At 41.5% G+C, this 18662-nt stretch overlaps 1 protein-coding gene across 8 annotated transcripts in view; it reads left to right on the top strand.

The window, feature by feature from the left end:
- The window catches only part of LOC144768773 (uncharacterized), a 9320023-nt gene that overhangs the window by 3289842 nt on the left and 6011519 nt on the right, over window positions 1–18662 (top strand). For all 8 annotated transcript variants that reach the window (XM_078652700.1, XM_078652694.1, XM_078652695.1 and 5 more), the window contains one exon: window positions 9844–9980. In XM_078652700.1, coding sequence (XP_078508826.1) covers window positions 9844–9980 — 137 coding nt within the window. The remainder of the gene's footprint in view (window positions 1–9843; window positions 9981–18662) is intronic.

The following is an 18662-nucleotide window of genomic DNA, read 5'->3' as shown; positions in this document are numbered from 1 at the left end:
TGGATCTATCAGCGGCGTTTGACACTGTGTCACATTCCATCTTGACAGAACGGTTGTCGAACGCCGGGATCAAACATAAAGCCCTTGCTTGGCTAAAGAGCTTCCTATCCGACTGCACCCAGAGTGTCACCATGGGTGCATATCGGTCAGCGGAGGTAGAGATCTCCAAAGGGGTGCCACAGGGCTCTTGTTTGAGCCCTACTCTTTTTAACATCTATGTGGCACCCCTGGCAATAGTGATGCGTAAGTACGGTTTCATCCCCGTGTCATATGCTGATGACACGCAGCTCCTCTTCCCGTTTAAAACTATCTCCGCTGAAGTGAAGAGCTCTTTTTCAGCTGGTATGAAGGCAGTGGCACAATGGATGTCGGCCAACTGCCTTCAATGTAACGTCAGTAAAACTGAGGTAATGTTGTTTGGGCAAGCTAAATTGCTTTGGTCTCCGGACTGGTGGCCCAGTGATTTGGGTGTTGTTCCCGAACCAAAGTCAATTGTTAAGAACTTAGGGGTCCGTCTGGATCAGGATCTGACTCTCAAACAACATGTTAATTATATCTCAGGTACATGCTTTCATACCATCAGCCTACTACGTAAGGTTTTTCCTCTTCTGCCTGATTCAGTGAGGAGAACTCTAGTCCAGGCACTAGTTCTAAGTAGGATTGACTATTGTAACGGTCTACTGCTTGCTGCCAATGAAGGGGTATTGGACAGACGGAAGGTACAGAAGGTCTCAGAAATACAGAGGGAGAGAAAAGAAAATAGCAAATCTCTCTATTGGGACCTAATAGTGTCCTCTTTACATGCCCAGAATACACAGTTAATCTGGAAACAACCAAGAAAACAAAAACAAGAGAAGATGCACAAGGAGAGGAAAAAGATACCCATCAGCACACTCATAAGTGGAATCTCGTCATCTGGGTATATGTTGGTAAATGGTGTCCTCTAGGGTCTGCCTTGGAAACAATCCATAGGACTGCCTAGTGATGGACCCAGAACATTTCACCAACAGATGACAGTATATGAGCGGGAGGGGTTGAGGTTGCAGTGCTCAAAGAAAAAGAAGAAGAAAAGGACTGTGCATTGCCTAGTTGTCTCAGGCATTCAGCTCGGTAGTCAGTAGTGTTGAGAATGACTATGGCACCCCCCTTGTCCGCTGGTTTAATCACTATCCCCGTGTCTTTCGAGAGAGTGTCCAGGGCTGATCTGTCTCTTTTTGATATATTCTGGTAGTTCCCCTCTTTGGAAAAGTCCATAGATTTGAGGTCTTGTAGTATTGCAGCCTCAAAAGTGCCAACTTTGGATGGTACTTGTTGCAACAGGGGCATGAAAGTGGATCTAACTTTAAGACCTGTGTTTGTATCTTCAGTCGGGGTATCTGTTTCTTTGTTTTTGAAGAAATAGTGCAGCCTGATGGTTCTGAAAAATCGTTCGATCTCCCCTCTTATCAAAAAGGGTTCCCCACTGTTGGTCGGGACAAACCCTAGGCCTCTGTTTAGAACATCCTGTTCAGAAGAAGTGATCACTCGACTACTTAGGTTCACTACCAAGTCTTCATCCTCTTGTGACTCGCTCATTGCCCTTGTTTGTTGTGTGTTGTTGTCGAGTCCTGGTTGTCTGACCACTGAACTTGGTTTTGGCCTCTCCGCCTGCCTCTGTTCCAACCTCGGCCCTGTCCTAAAAAAGCCTGGTTTTCAAAATACTGAGGCTGCATCGGGTAATGAGACATTGGTGGGGGAAGTGTTCATAGCCATATTATAAAGACCATAGAAACGAGAGTTTGCAGTCTGTGCACTTCTTTTTGTTGACATAATTTGTCCATGTCTCTGTTTCTGTCTTTTGTATTGTGTCTATGCAGGAGAAGATACACTCTTTTCAGTTTGGAAAGCAGATGTAGATCCCACTTTCACATCACTTAAGTAAGTGTTGCAGTAGCACCATAGGTCCTGACGAAAGCCCTTAAGGCTGAAACATGTTGACCGAATAACAACATTGGTGGGTAGCAATTCTTTACATGCTATCAGCATACTGTTTTTAACCATACCACTTTGATGGTCAGCCCTAATAAAGTATTTCATGACATCATCGTAGGTATTTTTAGAATCACTTGGATTATTTTCCTTTTCTTCTTCTTTTTCTTTGAGCACTGCAACCTCAACCCCTCCCGCTCATATACTGTCATCTGTTGGTGAAATGTTCTGGGTCCATCACTAGGCAGTCCTATAGATTGTTTCCAAGGCAGACCCTAGAGGACACCATTTACCAACATATACCCAGATGACGAGATTCCACTTATGAGTGTGCTGATGGGTATCTTTCTCCTCTCCTTGTGCATCTTCTCTTGTTTTTGTTTTCTTGGTTGTTTCCAGATTAACTGTGTATTCTGGGCATGTAAAGAGGACACTATTAGGTCCCAATAGAGAGATTTGCTATTTTCTTTTCTCTCCCTCTGTATTTCTGAGACCTTCTGTACCTTCCGTGTGTTTTAGTGTCTAGTTGGGGGACTAGGTACCAGTAGGTCTATAATAATTTTTTTCCCCTCGGACCCCCCCTTAACCGTTTATCTCTCTGTATTGGACAGACTACAAGTTATCCAGAATACTGCGGCCCGTTTGGTTCTCAATGCCCCTCCTAGAACTGCTTCTAAACCCCTTCTTGACCAATTACACTGGCTTTCTGTTCGGCAGAGAACGAAATTTAAAATATGCTGCCTGATTCACTAGTGCCTAAATGGCCTAGGACCTGCTTATTTGAAAAATAAATTTGTCCCCTATACCCCCATTTGATCTCTTAGGTCCTGCAATAATTTTCTTTTGCAAGTACCTCGGGCTAAGAAAGCCAGACATGGGAGTAAGGCTCTGTCCATAGCAGGACCTACTCTCTGGAATAAACTCCCTCTGTCACTTAAACAATGCACAGATCATTTAAAATTTCGGAAACAATTGAAAACAATTTTGTTCAAAAATGAAATTTAGTTACCACTCATATTTATTTCTTGGTGTTCTACAGGTGTCAAAGCGCAGAGATACTCCAATGTGAGTCGATTCCAGCGCTATACAAACCAACAAATAAATAAATAAATAAATAAATGCAACTGCAGCAGCACGTACAGCTGTTCCCCAAGCGGTATAGCCTTGTAAATTTTTGAAGAATTTCTCCTGGGATCCTGTTAATAATTAAAATATGGTGTGAGCTTCGAGGCTAGGTGCCATAGCATGCACAACACCAGTGGTGATTGAAAAGCTTGAGCATGTCAATTCAGTGATCTGCCTAGAATTTAAAGGGTGTACTTATAAATTTTGACTTGACTTTAGATGGCAAATAATACAAAACATATTGAAAAATGTCTTCAAAAGAATGAGAGACTAATTGAGCAATACCCTTTAAAAGGATTCCAGGCAGATCTCTGATATATCCAGTACTCATCTGTACCCAACACAGCAAAATAAATGCATATTTTTTCAATTAAGAGTTTAATATTGCAGTTAGACCATTTTGATATTCTACACATTGATGAAATGACCTATTTTACACACAAGACAGACTAAAATTACAGCCTATAGACAGTGCTAGTCCTATCAGTGATCCTATTACTAAATGGACAACAGTCACAACTGTCACAACACATTAGATCAATTTTATATATCCAACTCACTGTACATACTCTGTGTGCAGTAAAAATATTGTGTGCAAAAAATAGGCTGAAAAACATTGCTGTAAAAAATATTGTGGACTGAAAAAACTAGAATGAAAATAAACAGTGGCCTAAAACATGGTAAAATGCCATGCATTATAGAGCAAAGATGAGTGTACTGGGATCAGGGGTAAGAGGCATCCTCCTAAAGTAGACAGGAGCATTTAAAATGAGGTGGGGTAAAGGGGCCGGAGACTAGTAATGCATTTTAACAATTCAAGTATAGTTAGCTTTAAGGGATAGTTAGGAGATTTTAGGGTAGCACTAAGTAGTAGTAGAGGGCTATAATGAATTAGAGTAGTACCTTTTTAAGCAGGAAGAAAGGATAAAATATATGGGCAGTTTGGGGTTTAAAGGCTTTAAGGGTGAAAAGCATTACGGGATAGTAAGGGATTATCAGGCCACAGTTAAATAAATGAAAGTGTATAAAAAATAAAAGATTTCAAAATCAACATTTTGGGAATTTTCATAGTTCATGATGAAAAACAAAAAATGATTCCCTTGAACTTTCAACTTGCTACAAGCTCACACTCTCTGAACTCTTCTGCTAGGATAAGCCAACAGGCAGTCCTCCACACCTAAAGACCACACAGTTGGCATCCATATACAGCTGATTGTGGACCTCTGCCGTAAATAGAGAACCATGTCCTACCTTGTGGCCTGAGATTAAGGACCACGAAGCTGAGTTTTGATCAATGTCCTGTTACAGCAGAGTCAGAACTACCACTTGTCCTCTTTCGATATCTCCCAGTACTGATCTTGAATGTGATTATATCACGACCAGTTTTAACTCCAATTTTTCATGTGCTAAAATGAATTAAAACAATAATTATTACCAGCAATTACATTGCATTCATGTAATGTCTCAAGCCAATGTGCTTCCTGTATAATAATGTTTTACACAAAACAAATAAAAATAATAAATTCAGATATTTTTTAATGGAATGTGCATGAGTGCAAGTGAGCTCCTGGGTCTCTGCAAGCATGGTGATGTGTGAAATTTTGTGTAGAGTTGAATATTTCTGCAAAGAAGTGCATGCCCATGTTTAAACATGAATCTATGTGAACGAATGTGTGTGTATGTTTGAGTATGTGTGCATTGCAGTGAGCACCTGTGCCGCTGGCCCGAACTCTAGAATCCTGTTGAAGTAGTGAGCAGAGGTATGGGAACACCTCATGTGACTAGAGGAGGGATGGTGAGTTAAGGTTTTACACCGGCTACATTCAGGGGGCTAGAGAGTCAGAGGACAGATAAGCCAGTGATCATTTCCAGCAACCAGACCCCAAGGTTGAAAACTTTCAGCACCAAGGCCACTGCCACCTCTAAGTAGCCTATAGTCTATCGCCTTTCTGGAAAACAACAGTTGGCATAGGGCGACCCCTTGGTTCTACGTGGAGCACTCTCTGCCAGCCGGGTCAGGAATTTTTTTTGTTTATGACTTGCGCTAACTGAAGAAAGTGTTTTACACTGTGGGAAAGCAGGCAGTTTGGCAAGAGATTGGTGATTATTTTTTCCAGGCAGTGCCGAAATGTGATTTTGGCAAGAAAATAAGTGGGACAGACTGCATGCTTTTCACGACCATGATGCACTTACTGCCAGCATGCTTGCTGCCTAAATGCAGCTACTCAGAAAGCATGCAAGGTGGTTAGGGCCCAGGTGTGCTATAGCTTGAATGAATAAAGAATTCTAGTGTGGTGATGCGGACACCAGCACTAGTCTGACCACTAATGAGTGGTACTTGACAGGACTACAAATGTGAAAGTGAACGCTCTTCAAAATTTTTAAAAGTGTATCTTTTTAACATTTGAAAGCTTTGACCTTATCAAGTGAAACTATAGCACTGCACTAAGACTCCATTAAACATTGAAGGAGGGAGGGGCTGACACCTCCACCTGAATAGGGCTATGCCTATTCCAACACAAATAGCTATATAACCGCCTGTAGTGTGCCTGGAGCCAGAGAAGAAAGGGCAGGGGCCTTTTGAGGATCAAAGACAGCTGTCTTTTGTTGTCTCCCCCACTTAGAAGACACATTTTGGTATTAGTACTCGACCTCGCTGTGACATCCCCAAATTAGTTCACTATGGGGTCTGGAGGAGACTCTGCAACTATGAGGCACAACGCTGCTAGGAAGAACTGCCCCTTTGCCACTTGCTTTGCTGTACTGCCTATGCACTCTGCTCAGCTATGTTGGCCTGCTCCCTGCTACCTCTGCAATGAGGGACAACTGGGCCTCTATATCCTACATGTTCCCAAGAACTTGTTAGCTTTCCTCCTGTTATGGAAGAATCAGGGCTATTTGTATGTTATTGGGCCACCAGACACACTCACATAGTCTAGCGCCTGCTGTGTTGGCGCTCGGTCACCTTTTGCTACTAGTCGTACTCGACACTGCTGTTTCTGAAGATACCGCAGCGGTGTAGACCTTTACCCTCAGTCAGCGCCGGGAGCACTGAGTGGCGTGAGCGCATTCTGGTTGCCTAGCAACACAACAATCTGAGCTCGCTCTCTCCAGGCTCTTTGGGCCGAAGATTCACAAGACTGCATCTACTGTGGCTGAACACCAGTCCTTCCTGCCTCTGTACCTCTTACCAACACGAGCTCCATGTGTGAGGCCCACCAACACAGCAGTATGGGGCCACAGACCTGCCTGTGCTCCAGCGGCCATGCCAGAGCCCAACTCCTCTTCCTACCACGTGGACCCCGTGTGCGAGACCGCCGACAACGAGAGCAGTGACTCCAAGCCCCAGGTACTGTCCCGACGGCCTGTGCAGGCTAACTTCAACCCCCAACGCATTGAAAACCTTGTCGAGGCGGAGGAGGCCGGTGGGCTCATTTGAGGATTACTGTAATTCCCTTAAAGGTTCCTGAGCACTGTGATGAGCTATTAACGTTACTAGTACTGGCATAACTCTTGATAGACTATTGAATTGCTGTCCTTTAGGCCTGGTTTTAATTACATAAAGATGGTCTATTTTTCTAGAACTAGTGTGGAGTGTTTTGCTTTGTCTTTCACTGTTACTTTACTATGCGTTGCAGAAATACTTTACACATTGCCTCTTTGATAAGCCTCCTGTGCGCCAATCTACCAGACGAGGAGCACAGGTAATCTAGCATCTGAATTAACCTGAGTGGTGGTGGGTACTGCTTGGCTTAGGTGTATACCTTAGCCAAACAAAAACCCCATTTGTAACTGACACATTCAGCAGCGCCTGCTGCTGCACGTTGCCTGCTATCATTCCGAACTGCAATGTGCAAGTGGAGGGGGGCAGCAGCTTATCATATTTCACCTGGGCCCATAACAAAGGCCGAAGTTAAAGGGCCTTCTGGCCTCCTTCTGTTCCAAGGAGATATCTGGAGCCTCAAACCTAAAAGCAAATGCCTCGACCAATGGGAAACAGCTTCCCTCTTCCTGCTGGACCTCTCAGCCGCCTTCAACACCGTTTCCCACCACACCCTCTGCACAAGATTCCACGATGCCAGCATCCGGAACAAAGCCCTGGATGGATCTGCTCCTTCCTCACCGGCCGAACACAGAGAGTAAGACTTCCACCATTCAACTGAAAACCCACAGAGATCAGCTGCAAAGGGTCTCAAGGCTCCTCCCTGAGCCCCAAGCTCTTCAGGCCCCATTTGCAGCCATCGTCAAGAACCACAGACTCAACGTTGTCTCCTACGCCGATAACATCCAGCTGATTCTCTACCTCACAGAAGAACCCACAGCTGCCAAGAGCAACTTCCACAACAGGATAAATGCAGTCACCACCAGGATGAAGGACAGCTGCCTCAAGCTTAACTAACTCAAACAAGACCTAAGTCCTCAACCTGGGATCCACCCCCAAGTGTTGCCACCCCCTCTGCCTTGGTTGACTCTTGGTGGCCCAGGCAGAGGGGGTCTGCAGCACTTGGAACCCCCCCCCCACACGCCCACTGACTACGTGCGAAACCTTGGCAACCTCCTGGACTTCTCTCTCTCAATAAACCACCAAATCAACATTGTTTATTCCTCCTATTTCCACATGCTCCATCTACTTCATGAAATCCTCCAGTGTGTCCCCAGTGAGTACAGGAAAACTGTCACCATGAGCTTGTCAGCACTTTATCCAGCACCACCCAGAAACTCCATAAGAAACTGCCGAACATCAAGAACACCTCCGCCAAACTCATCCTGAACATCCCACGCCGCAGCCACATCACCGGCCACCTGAGCCGGGAAATATCCAATACAACGCATGCCATTAAAATGCATGCCAATACAACGCAAGTACCATTACATCGCAATGCTATTACAATGCATAGCATTACAATGTAAAGCATTATAATGCATATACTTTCACCACACATGCTTTTACATGAATTTCTTTGTATAGGCAAGCATGGTAAAAGCATATGTGTTTTACATGTAAGTATAAGGTAAGTATAGGGTTTAGGGAGGGTTTGGGTTTTGAGGTGTAGGGGTATAGGTTTGGGTTGCCAAGATTAATTTTAGGGTTCAGGATGGGTATATGTTTTGGGGTGCCAAGGTTCATTTTAGGATTCAGGGTGGGTTTGGATTTTAGGGTGCCCAGGGTAATTTTAGGGCTCGGACAAATTTGGATTTTGTGGTGCCAAGGGTAATTTAAAGTTTTAGGGTTTGGGGTTGTAAGGGTAATTTTAGGGTTCAGGTTTGGTTTGGGTTTTGGGGTGGTAAGGGTAATTTTAGGGTTTAGGGGATATGGGGATTAGGGTGGTAAGGGTAATTTTAGAATTTTAAGGGGGTAGGGCTATTGGCACTGGTACAAAGGGTAATTTTGGGGTTGCCTGGGGATATTAATATATATATCCCTGGCTTGCTCTATACCGGCCTGGTCGATAGGGAGGGCGGAGCCCCGTCGCCCTTGTAAGAAAACCGCTGCTGGCCTAGGTTCTGTTTTTGGTAATAGTTTCTATTGCTATTTTATGTATACCGGAGACTCCCATTCCGACGACAGGGATACAAGCATGGGAATCTATGAAAGTTTTCAATACTGGAGAATCAAAGTTACGGGTAAGTAACTTGGTTTCTTAATCAGACTCTCTATTATTGTTGGTACACTATCTCTTCTGGTGTACTGTTTGAAAGGTAATTTGCAATTTCTATCACTGGGAAATAAGTTTATGAAGTGGTACTGCTTACTTGACCACTTTCTAAGATTAAGGGCCTTACGCCTTCAAAGATTCAGGTCCGACCGACCTCCGGTCGGCGGTCCCGACCGCTGAATTATGATGTGACCGCACATGGTGCAGTTGCATACTCCCATTTCTCAATGGGAGCTTGTGCTGCAGCCGTAAACCATCTGTAGCATAAACTCCAATTGAGAAATTAAATATTGTGTTCATCCCTTCACCGCGTGGCGGAGATCAACAGGGGGCACCATAGGTGCTCTCTCGACCCCAATCGGAGGCCGCAATGAGAAGGGGGACTGCTAGGGGCCCCCAAACTCGCTTTCCGACTGGCTTTCCACATCCTAAAGCCTGGCATGGAAAGCCTGTGGGAAACCAAGCATCGTAATACCAACGGCGGAGACGCTGTCCATTGGGATTACGGGCCGGCCTCTGATTGGCCGGCAGGCTCCTTGAGCCCGTTGGAACCTATCCGGAATGACCACCGTTTTCAATTCCAACTGTCTAAATTGTAATTAGGCAGTTGGAAGTGAAACCAACGATCAGGTCGGACGCTTTCCAACCGAGATCATAATGGGCCCAAAATGTCTAAAGGAATTAACAAATCATCAAATGATCCCTTGTCCTCTTGCTACGGTATGTGTCTTTGTCTCTGAAGGAGGGCAGTCAGGGGTAATTGGGATGTATGCATTTTAAAAACATCACCTAAAAGATGGTATTTATGAGTTATTGACAACTAGAGAACATCTACAACGTGATAAACATATGGCTTTCAGTTTCAGTGTTTAAATATTGCAGCTTTGCAATCCCAGGGTCAATAAAATGTATGCATGCTTTTTCACTGGCGCGGAGTTTAGCTTCTTCTGAAAGGCTTTTACAAGGTAAAACGAGACCAAGTACGAGAAAGAAGTTTGCTATAAGAATAACATGTATTCAGACAATGTTATAAGGAAACTTACCAATACATTCTAACATAGTGAATTCGTATTTTCACTTTATTTTTGTATAGCTGCTGAGAAGATATCTCGTCTGGCAAGAGCGCGTTGTTATAATGTGGGTCGTCCCATCAGGGAAGCATTTGATGTAGGCGTGGCCTCCCACCCAAAGCATGTAATATTTCACAAGGACTTGGGTAAAAACCTAAAGGTAATTTCTGAATATTTGATAGTGAATGTTTTCCATAAGGAAGATGTTTTAAGTTTAATTAATTGGTTTCTTTGAATTTGAGCATCATGATCTACTTTTTAAAAACGCTTTCTTGCATCGTAGGATCCTCACTGATAGTCATAAAATTTGAAAAATTCCTGTTTACGTACAAGGACGCCGGAACACTTTTTATATATCGCTTTGTTTAAAAAACTGTATATAATCAATGTATTTTTTTTAAAAGGTGCAGTATATATATATATATATATATATATATATATATTTTTTTTTTAACGCAAAAAATGAAGCGCTGCACTCAGGAATCGTAGATAACTGATTTATTCAGCAAACTCCCACAATCAGTCTGTCACACCGACGCGTTTCGGGCACACGTCCTTTCTCACGGTGGGTGGCACTACCTTTGCCTCTGTTTTTAAGGGCTATGCGATTCAAATACCGTCCCATGGAATTCTGGGATCAGTAGTTCCTATACATGTATTTTCACACAGTGACACCTTACGTGACAGAAATCAACATGATTGTTTAGCATGATTAGGACACATTATTATCAAACTACTGCACTTTCATCACCTTTACATTTTGGTTCTAATTGTAGGTATAGTACCAATTTATATTAGTTATGAAATGTGGAACATTGGTGCAGCGGTTTGCGAGCCGATTAGCTGTGTCACTTCCTTTGACATTTAAAAAATAATAACTTTTAGGTATAGTACCTGTACAATTATCAAACCATATTCGTTACACGTTTATATTATCGACCTTGTGTCAATCCATTAGCCCAACAGTAGTTTGTGTATGTGCTGGTAGTAATATTTGTATTCCCAGACAAAAGGGAAAGCAGTGATTTCCATGCTCCTTGTTTCAAGTTCTTAGTTATAAATGTACAAAAAGTTCCTCATCCAGGTTCATCCCTTTCGGGGTCTTTGTTTTCATGCAAATAATGTACTTAGATTCTAGCTGGCGTAATTTCAGTTTTCGATCACCCAGTCTCTCATTGGATTCCATATTGTCTATTCCAAAAAAGCACATTTTCTTTTAGTCTCCTCCTTGGCATTCGAGCATATGTTTTGCTGTGGCGTATGTCAGATCTCTATTCTTGACCGCTCTTATGTGCCCAAGCATTCTTTTCTTTAAGGCACAGATTGTACTCCCTATGTACATTTGGCCACAATCACATTGAATTATGTATACTACATATTGAGTAGTACAGGTTATTTTTGTCTTTATTACCACCAGTCGTCCTTCTGGATCTCTGAAGGATTTAACATTTTTACCAATTTTGCAGGCTTTGCACCGTCCTCATTTGTTGAATCCATTTTGTTGTTCCTCAAGCCAATTGGTGGATTTATTACTCAAGCTTTCAAAGTGGCTTCTCACGAGCATGTCTTTTAAAGATGGTACTCTTCTAAATGATTATTTTGGTTCATTTCCTAGAGCTTTCTTTAAGTCTGCATCCTGATGTAGTAGTGGCCAGTATTTTTGTACACATCCTCGTATTTTGTGTGCCTCTTTGTTATAGTTTAAGATCAGTCTTGGTGTTTCAACTTGGTTTGTATTTATCGCTTGAGGTTTTTGTATTAGGATTTCTGATCTAGTTTTCTGCTTGATTTTTTCCATATTCTTATGCAGATCTCTCTTTCTGTATCCCCTTGCTTCCAATCTGGATGCACATTTGGCTATCTGCGTGTTGGCTTCTTCCTCCTTGGAGCAGTTTCTCTTCATTCTTACAAATTCTCCAAATGGAATGTTGTTTATTACAGATTTGGGATGAAAGCTTCCAGCATGTAGGATGCTGTTTGTTGCCGTGCTTTTTCTAAAGAGTGTAGTGTTGATCTGGTTGTTTTCAATATAAACTGTGATATCCAAGTAGTCAATCCTTCTCCTACTTGTGTTGCATGTAAAAGATAATCCTACATCATTATTGTTCAGTTTAGTGATTTTTTTTTTTTAAATCTGCTTTTGTTCCATTCCATATCATGAAGAGGTCGTCGATATACCTCGACCATAGCATTATTTTTTCGAACTCTTCTTGATTGTCAGGTCCCCATGCTATCTCCTTCTCCCACCAACCCATGGTAAGGTTTGCATAGTTTGGGGAAAAGGAGACGCCCATTGCACATCCACACAGTTGTTGATAAATATTGTGATTGAAGAGGAAAATGTTATTGTTCAAGCATGTGTTGATCAGAGTTAATAGCATAGCTGAGTGTTCCAGTTGTGAGATGTTTCTCTGTTTTAGGAAGTAGGCACAAGCATTTAATCTTATTGTATGTTGGATTGATGTGTATAATGATACAACATCTATTGTGACCAATAAGAAGTCCGGGTTCCAAGTAATGCCTGATAGTATACGCAAAAAATCCCCAGTATCTTGGACATATGAGGCTAGATTTTTGACCATTGGAGCTAGATATTGATCCACATAAAGTGAGATGTTTTCATAGATTGAATCACGTGAAGATACTATCGGCCTGCCAGGCGGATCAATTAAAGTCTTGTGCACCTTTGGCAAGAAGTATATTGTTGGCATAGATGGATTTTCTTTCCAAATATATTTTATTTCCTCTTTATCCAACAGCTTTTGGTCATGCCACTCGTCCAACATATTTCTCAGTTCTTTTTGCATAGTGTTGATTGGATTGGACGTTAGTTTTTCATACTTGATCTCACCCTCTAGCTGACGGTGCACTTCTTTTATGTAGTCTTGGGTGTTTTGGATAACGATGTTTCCACCCTTAACCGCCGGCTTAATTATTATAGCCACATTTTTAGCCAGTGCTTGTATGGCTTCGTGCTCCTTTTTTGTGACATTTTCAGTTTTTTTGTTACGGCAACAAACAGCATCCTACATGCTAGAAGCTTTCATCCCAAATCTGTAATAAACAACATTCCATTTGGAGAATTTGTAAGAATGAAGAGAAACTGCTCCAAGGAGGAAGAAGCCAACACGCAGATAGCCAAATGTGCATCCAGATTGGAAGCAAGGGGATACAGAAAGAGAGATCCGCATAAGAATATGGAAAAAAATCAAGCAGAAAACTAGATCAGAAATCCTAATACAAAAACCCTCGTATTATCCTGGCTGGTGATTTTAATATTAATGGAGTCGGGGGGCTTGGGTTGGGGGCAGGGTCTCGTATTGTTTACCAAGGGAGAAAAAGGAGGGTTTTTCAAGCGGTTCGCTCTCTGGCAAGAAATAATGCTTTAATAGATGCTTGGGATAGTTTAAAGCCAGAAGAAAAGGGATTTACATATTACTCAGCGCCCCATAGGTTGAGTGTAAGACTCGATTACTTTTTGGTCTCCAGTACTTGCTTACCTACATTTCAGATTGAGAGACTACCGCGCTTATTATCTGACCATAACCCCTTAGTTTTAAGTCTATCTTTGTCAGTAAATAATGGTGGGATGAGGGCATGGACTTTTCAGAGAAGTCTCTTGGAAGATGACAACTATATTCAACATATGACGCAGTGGATTGAGGGATTTCTTGCTATAAATAGGGGTAGTGCATCAGCAGGTATGGTCTGGGACGGCTTTAAGGCGGGGGTGCGGGGGAAGACTCTGAGTTATAATGCAAATAAACGTAAGCAAGAACAGGAGAGAAACATGGTATTAAAAAGAGCGATACTTCAAGCAGAAGGGGAACTGAGTGAATGTGCCATCGACGGTAGACCAGTTGAGCAGGCACTTAATAAATTGGCAAAGTTAAGAATGGAAGCAGAAGTGGATATTGCAATTAGAGCGGCGAAAATATATATGGTAAACAGAGAAAAATGTCACGAGAACTTTAGCGGTACGGGCAAGGCAAAAGGCCGCTGTAGGAGAGGTAATGGAGATCAAAGACAATCTAGGTAACTTAGTTACGGAGACACAGGGGGTAAGGGATGTCTTTAGACAATTTTATACAGAACTATACGACGAGCAGCAAGAAAAGGATCCAGGGGAGATAGGGGAGTATCTACAGGGTATTCCAATGATGAAGCTAGAAAACCAAGAACGGCAGAGATTGGACACCCCTTTAAACTCAGAAGAAATAAAGATTGCACTAATGAGCCTCCCATCCGGAAAGGCAGCGGGGCCAGATCAAATACCGTTAGAATTTTTTAAGATATTCTGGAACGTGTTGGGGAAGGATGCGGTAGATATAATGCAACAAGCACAGGCTGGGGCATCGGTGCCAGGCTCTTGGTCCGGCGCAGAAATTGTCATCATACTAAAAAAGGGGAAGCCACCTAATGAACCCGGGTCCTATAGGCCTATAACCTTGATGAATGCTGACACTAAGATATATTCAAAGGCACTTGCAATAAGATTCGCAAGTGTTATAGGCACATTAGTTACCAGTAATCAGCATGGTTTTATACCAGGGCGGGGAACTACACATCACACTCGGAAGCTCATTACTTTCTTTGACACCATGGAGGTCACAGGGGACCCGATGGCGGCAATGTTTTTAGATGCTGAGAAAGCATTTGATCTGGTCTCCTGGGGCTATCTATGGTGTGTTTTAACTAGGGCAGGGTTCGGTGGAAATTTTGTTCAAGCGATAAGAGCATTATACAGGGACCCGGTAGCATCTGTTAGGGTAAACGCAGGTGTAACTAGGCCAGTTCAAATTAAGAGGGGAACAAGGCAGGGATGCCCGTGCTCCCCCCTCCTGTTTGCTATGTATCTGGATCCTTTGATACGCAGGATAGCTATGAATATCAATATTGTGCCAATAATAATGCATGGGAGGGAGTCTAAGATACTGGCATATGCCGATGATGTGGCAGTTCTTACATCAAACCCCACGGAGGCTATCATATATGTGGAATTGGAAGCTAAACATTTTGGTAAAGTATCTGGCTATTCTGTAAACACCACTAAAACAAAGATCGTGATGAATAAAAGTACAGTATGCCAGGATCGACGGGTGGTTCAGACAGGTACTTATCTTGGTCTTATAATTACCTCAGAGTTGGAGAAAGTAGTGGAACTAAATATAATACCCATCATAGCTAAAGTTAGAAGGGATTTGGATAGGCTTCATAATCTGCACTTATCGATAGTTGGCCGAACTAATAATATCAAAATGATGATATTACCAAAATTTTTGTATATCTTTAGGGCAATCCCGCTGTTTTTTAGCAATAACTGGTTCAAGAACATCGAAGCAATGATTAATAGATTTATCTGGTCCAAAGGAAAGACTAGGAGAGCATTAAGGTTTATGGCACTCCCGAGAGAACGAGGGGGGTGGGCACTACCAGATTTTAAATTTTATTATTGGGCCACTGCTTTACAATATATGGTGGGACTGTTAGGTGGAGCGGAGGCAGAAGGGGAGGATGAACTAGGAACATTGCCAATATATGGTCTGTTGTTGGGTGAAGAGGCTAAAAATGTCCTGCTTAGACATCTAGATTCAAGCTACTATAAAAGAACCCGTTTTAAGACAATTATGGCAGCATATAACATTTGGAAGGCATTTAGTAAGAGATATGGTTTAGGAAATAATAACAGATATACAAGAATGGCGAACAACCCAGTCTTTCCTCAAGACATTTTTTCAGACACAGTCTTTAATATATGGGTGAGAAAGGGAATCACGAAGATTGGCGATCTTATGGGGCCACAGGGCCTATTACAGTTTTCCGAGATCCAGGTAAAATATGGAGTGGATACAAGGCACTTTTTCAAGTACCTGCAAGTTAGGAGTTTTTTAATAAATAAAACGGGGGGGTCTGCGGGATTTGAAAAAAATGCCATAATTGAGGTGGTACAGGAGGGAGTAAATTGCACTATTAAGAGGCTTTATTATGAGTTAACAGAAACAAGAGAGGATGATTTAGAAAAATGGAGTGGGAGTTGGGCAGAGAAACTGGGGACAGAAAGAGAATGTTTTAAGCTGTCATTAGAGTTGGGTCAGAATGTTCTTTGCTCCGCAACCCTCCAGGCGCAACATTATAAAACATTATATCGGCTATACTACACTCCGGCAAAAATTGCGCAATGGGGGGGAGTAACGGGTATTAGCTGCCCAAGATGCGGAAGTTTGCAGGCGGATATAATGCATGCAGGCGGATATAATACTAGCTCCTATATTGAAAGGGATTGAGGCTTTTCTTCAAAACTCGTTAGGAATATTTGTTAATCTGACACCCACAATAATACTGTTAGGTGTGAACGTGGATGGAACCCAGAGGGAAGGGGTGTATTTTATTTTTGTCGCAATGGCTGTATTAAGATTATGTATTGCCTCAGCGTGGCTTGATTTATTACCGCCAACATATCAACAGTGGCTAGCCAGAATACTTAGGATATATAACCTGGAAAAAGCGATTTATGCGAAAAAGGGGAAAAAGGGAAGGAAATTGGGAGCGGAAATCTGGGAACCAATAACTAGGTGGAAGAATGAGAATAATGATGCCTAATATGCTCTCTTACTCGTTTTTTTTTTCCTGTTTTTTTTCTCTTTTTGTGTTTGCTTTGTCTTCTTTTTACTGATTATTGATGCATTCTTAATTGTGTTTTCTGTTTCTTTTCTTTTTTCACTTTATTGTAAAAGTTGTAAAGTTTAATTTATGATGTGTTGTGCCCTTTACCCTTAAAAGAGAAAAAAAATATAAAAAAAAAAAGAAATCCTAATACAAAAACCTCAAGCGATAAATACAAACCAAGTTGAAACACTAAGACTGATCTTAAACTATAGCAAAGAGGCACACAAAATACGAGGATGTGTACAAAAAAACTGGCCACTACTACATCAGGATGCAGACTTAAAGAAAGCTCTAGGAAATGAACCAAAACTATCATTTAGAAGAGTACCATCTTTAAAAGACATGCTCGTGAGAAGCCACTTTGAAAGCTTGAGTAATAAATCCACCAATTGGCTTGAGGAACAACAAAATGGATTCAACAAATGCGGACGGTGCAAAGCCTGCAAAATTGGTAAAAATGTTAAATCCTTCAGAGATCCAGAAGGACGACTGGTGGTAATAAAGACAAAAATAACCTGTACTACTCAATATGTAGTATACATAATTCAATGTGATTGTGGCCAAATGTACATAGGGAGTACAATATGTGCCTTAAAGAAAAGAATGCTCGAGCACATAAGAGCGGTCAAGAATAGAGATCTGACATACGCCACAGCAAAACATATGCTCGAATGCCAAGGAGGAGACTGGAAGAAAATGTGCTTTTTTGGAATAGACAATATGGAATCCAATGAGAGACTGGGTGATCGAAAACTGAAATTACGCCAGCTAGAATCTAAGTACATTATTCTCATGAAAACAAAGACCCCGAAAGGGATGAACCTTGATGAGGAACTTTTTGTACATTTATAACTAAGAACTTGAAACAAGGAGCATGGAAATCACTGCTTTCCCTTTTGTCTGGGAATACAAATATTACTACCAGCACATACACAAACTACTGTTGGGCTAATGGATTGACACAAGGTCGATGATATAAATGTGTAACGAATATGGTTTGATAATTGTACAGGTACTATACCTAAAAGTTATTATTTTTTAAATGTCAAAGGAAGTGACACAGCTAATCGGCTCGCAAACCGCTGCACCAATGTTCCACATTTCATAACTAATATAAATTGGTACAATACCTACAATTAGAACCAAAATGTAAAGGTGATGAAAGTGCAGTAGTTTGATAATAATGTGTCCTAATCATGCTAAACAATCATGTTGATTTCTGTCACGTAAGGTGTCACTGTGTGAAAATACATGTATAGGAACTACTGATCCCAGAATTCCACGGGACGGTATTTGAATCGGATAGCCCTTAAAAACAGAGGCAAAGGTAGTGCCACCCACCGTGAGAAAGGGCATGTGCCCGAAACGTGTCAGTGTGACAGACTGATTGTGGGAGTTTGCTGAATAAATCAGTTATCTACGATTCCTGAGTGCGGCGCTTCATTTTTTGCGTTAAAAAGATTACCGGACCTGTGGTTGATCCCCCGCATGCACCCGCTGTTGAGCGCTCCAGTTTAAACCACCATTGCGTTAATATATATATATATATATATATATATATATATATATATATATATATATATATATACACGAGCAAATCCAATCTCCAGACGCGGCAAAGTGAGAGGACACAGACCACGAAATGAATGCAGGATATTAATTCTTTTTAATCACGATATGACGCATTTCGGACTGCTCTAGTCCTTGATCACATACATCGGAATGTTTTTCGCCTTGGTTTTTAAATACTTTTCTTATCAATACCACATGGTGCATAGACAGAGAAGAAACACTTTTCCAAGGCTTTTTGGATGCACAGTCTCATAGTCTGTTTTCTCATATTTTCGAAGTTACACCCAAATTACCGCATAAATGCATATAGAACAATACATAAATATATATATATACAGGGGTTCACAAGGATAGACTAAGATAAATATTGCACATGCCCTATTATAAATATATAAATATATAGATATTTGAGTCTTACAAAAATTGCAATAAATAAAGATAAAACAATAATCTAATTTCATAAATATTGCTAAAATCACTCATTGTAAATGGATGAAAAGTTTGATTGATAATATTTACAGTGTAAATTTTACACAGTATTCTCAGGATAAATCCTGTATCATTAATCAAAGATCAAATCCATATTTACATGTGCAAAACATCG

This window comes from Lissotriton helveticus, chromosome 7 (genome assembly GCF_964261635.1).
Source record: "Lissotriton helveticus chromosome 7, aLisHel1.1, whole genome shotgun sequence".
In the NCBI taxonomy this organism is placed as follows: Eukaryota; Metazoa; Chordata; class Amphibia; order Caudata; family Salamandridae; genus Lissotriton; species Lissotriton helveticus.
The sequence above is the reverse complement of the archived record's forward strand: the minus strand, read 5'-3'. Positions and strand labels throughout refer to the sequence as shown.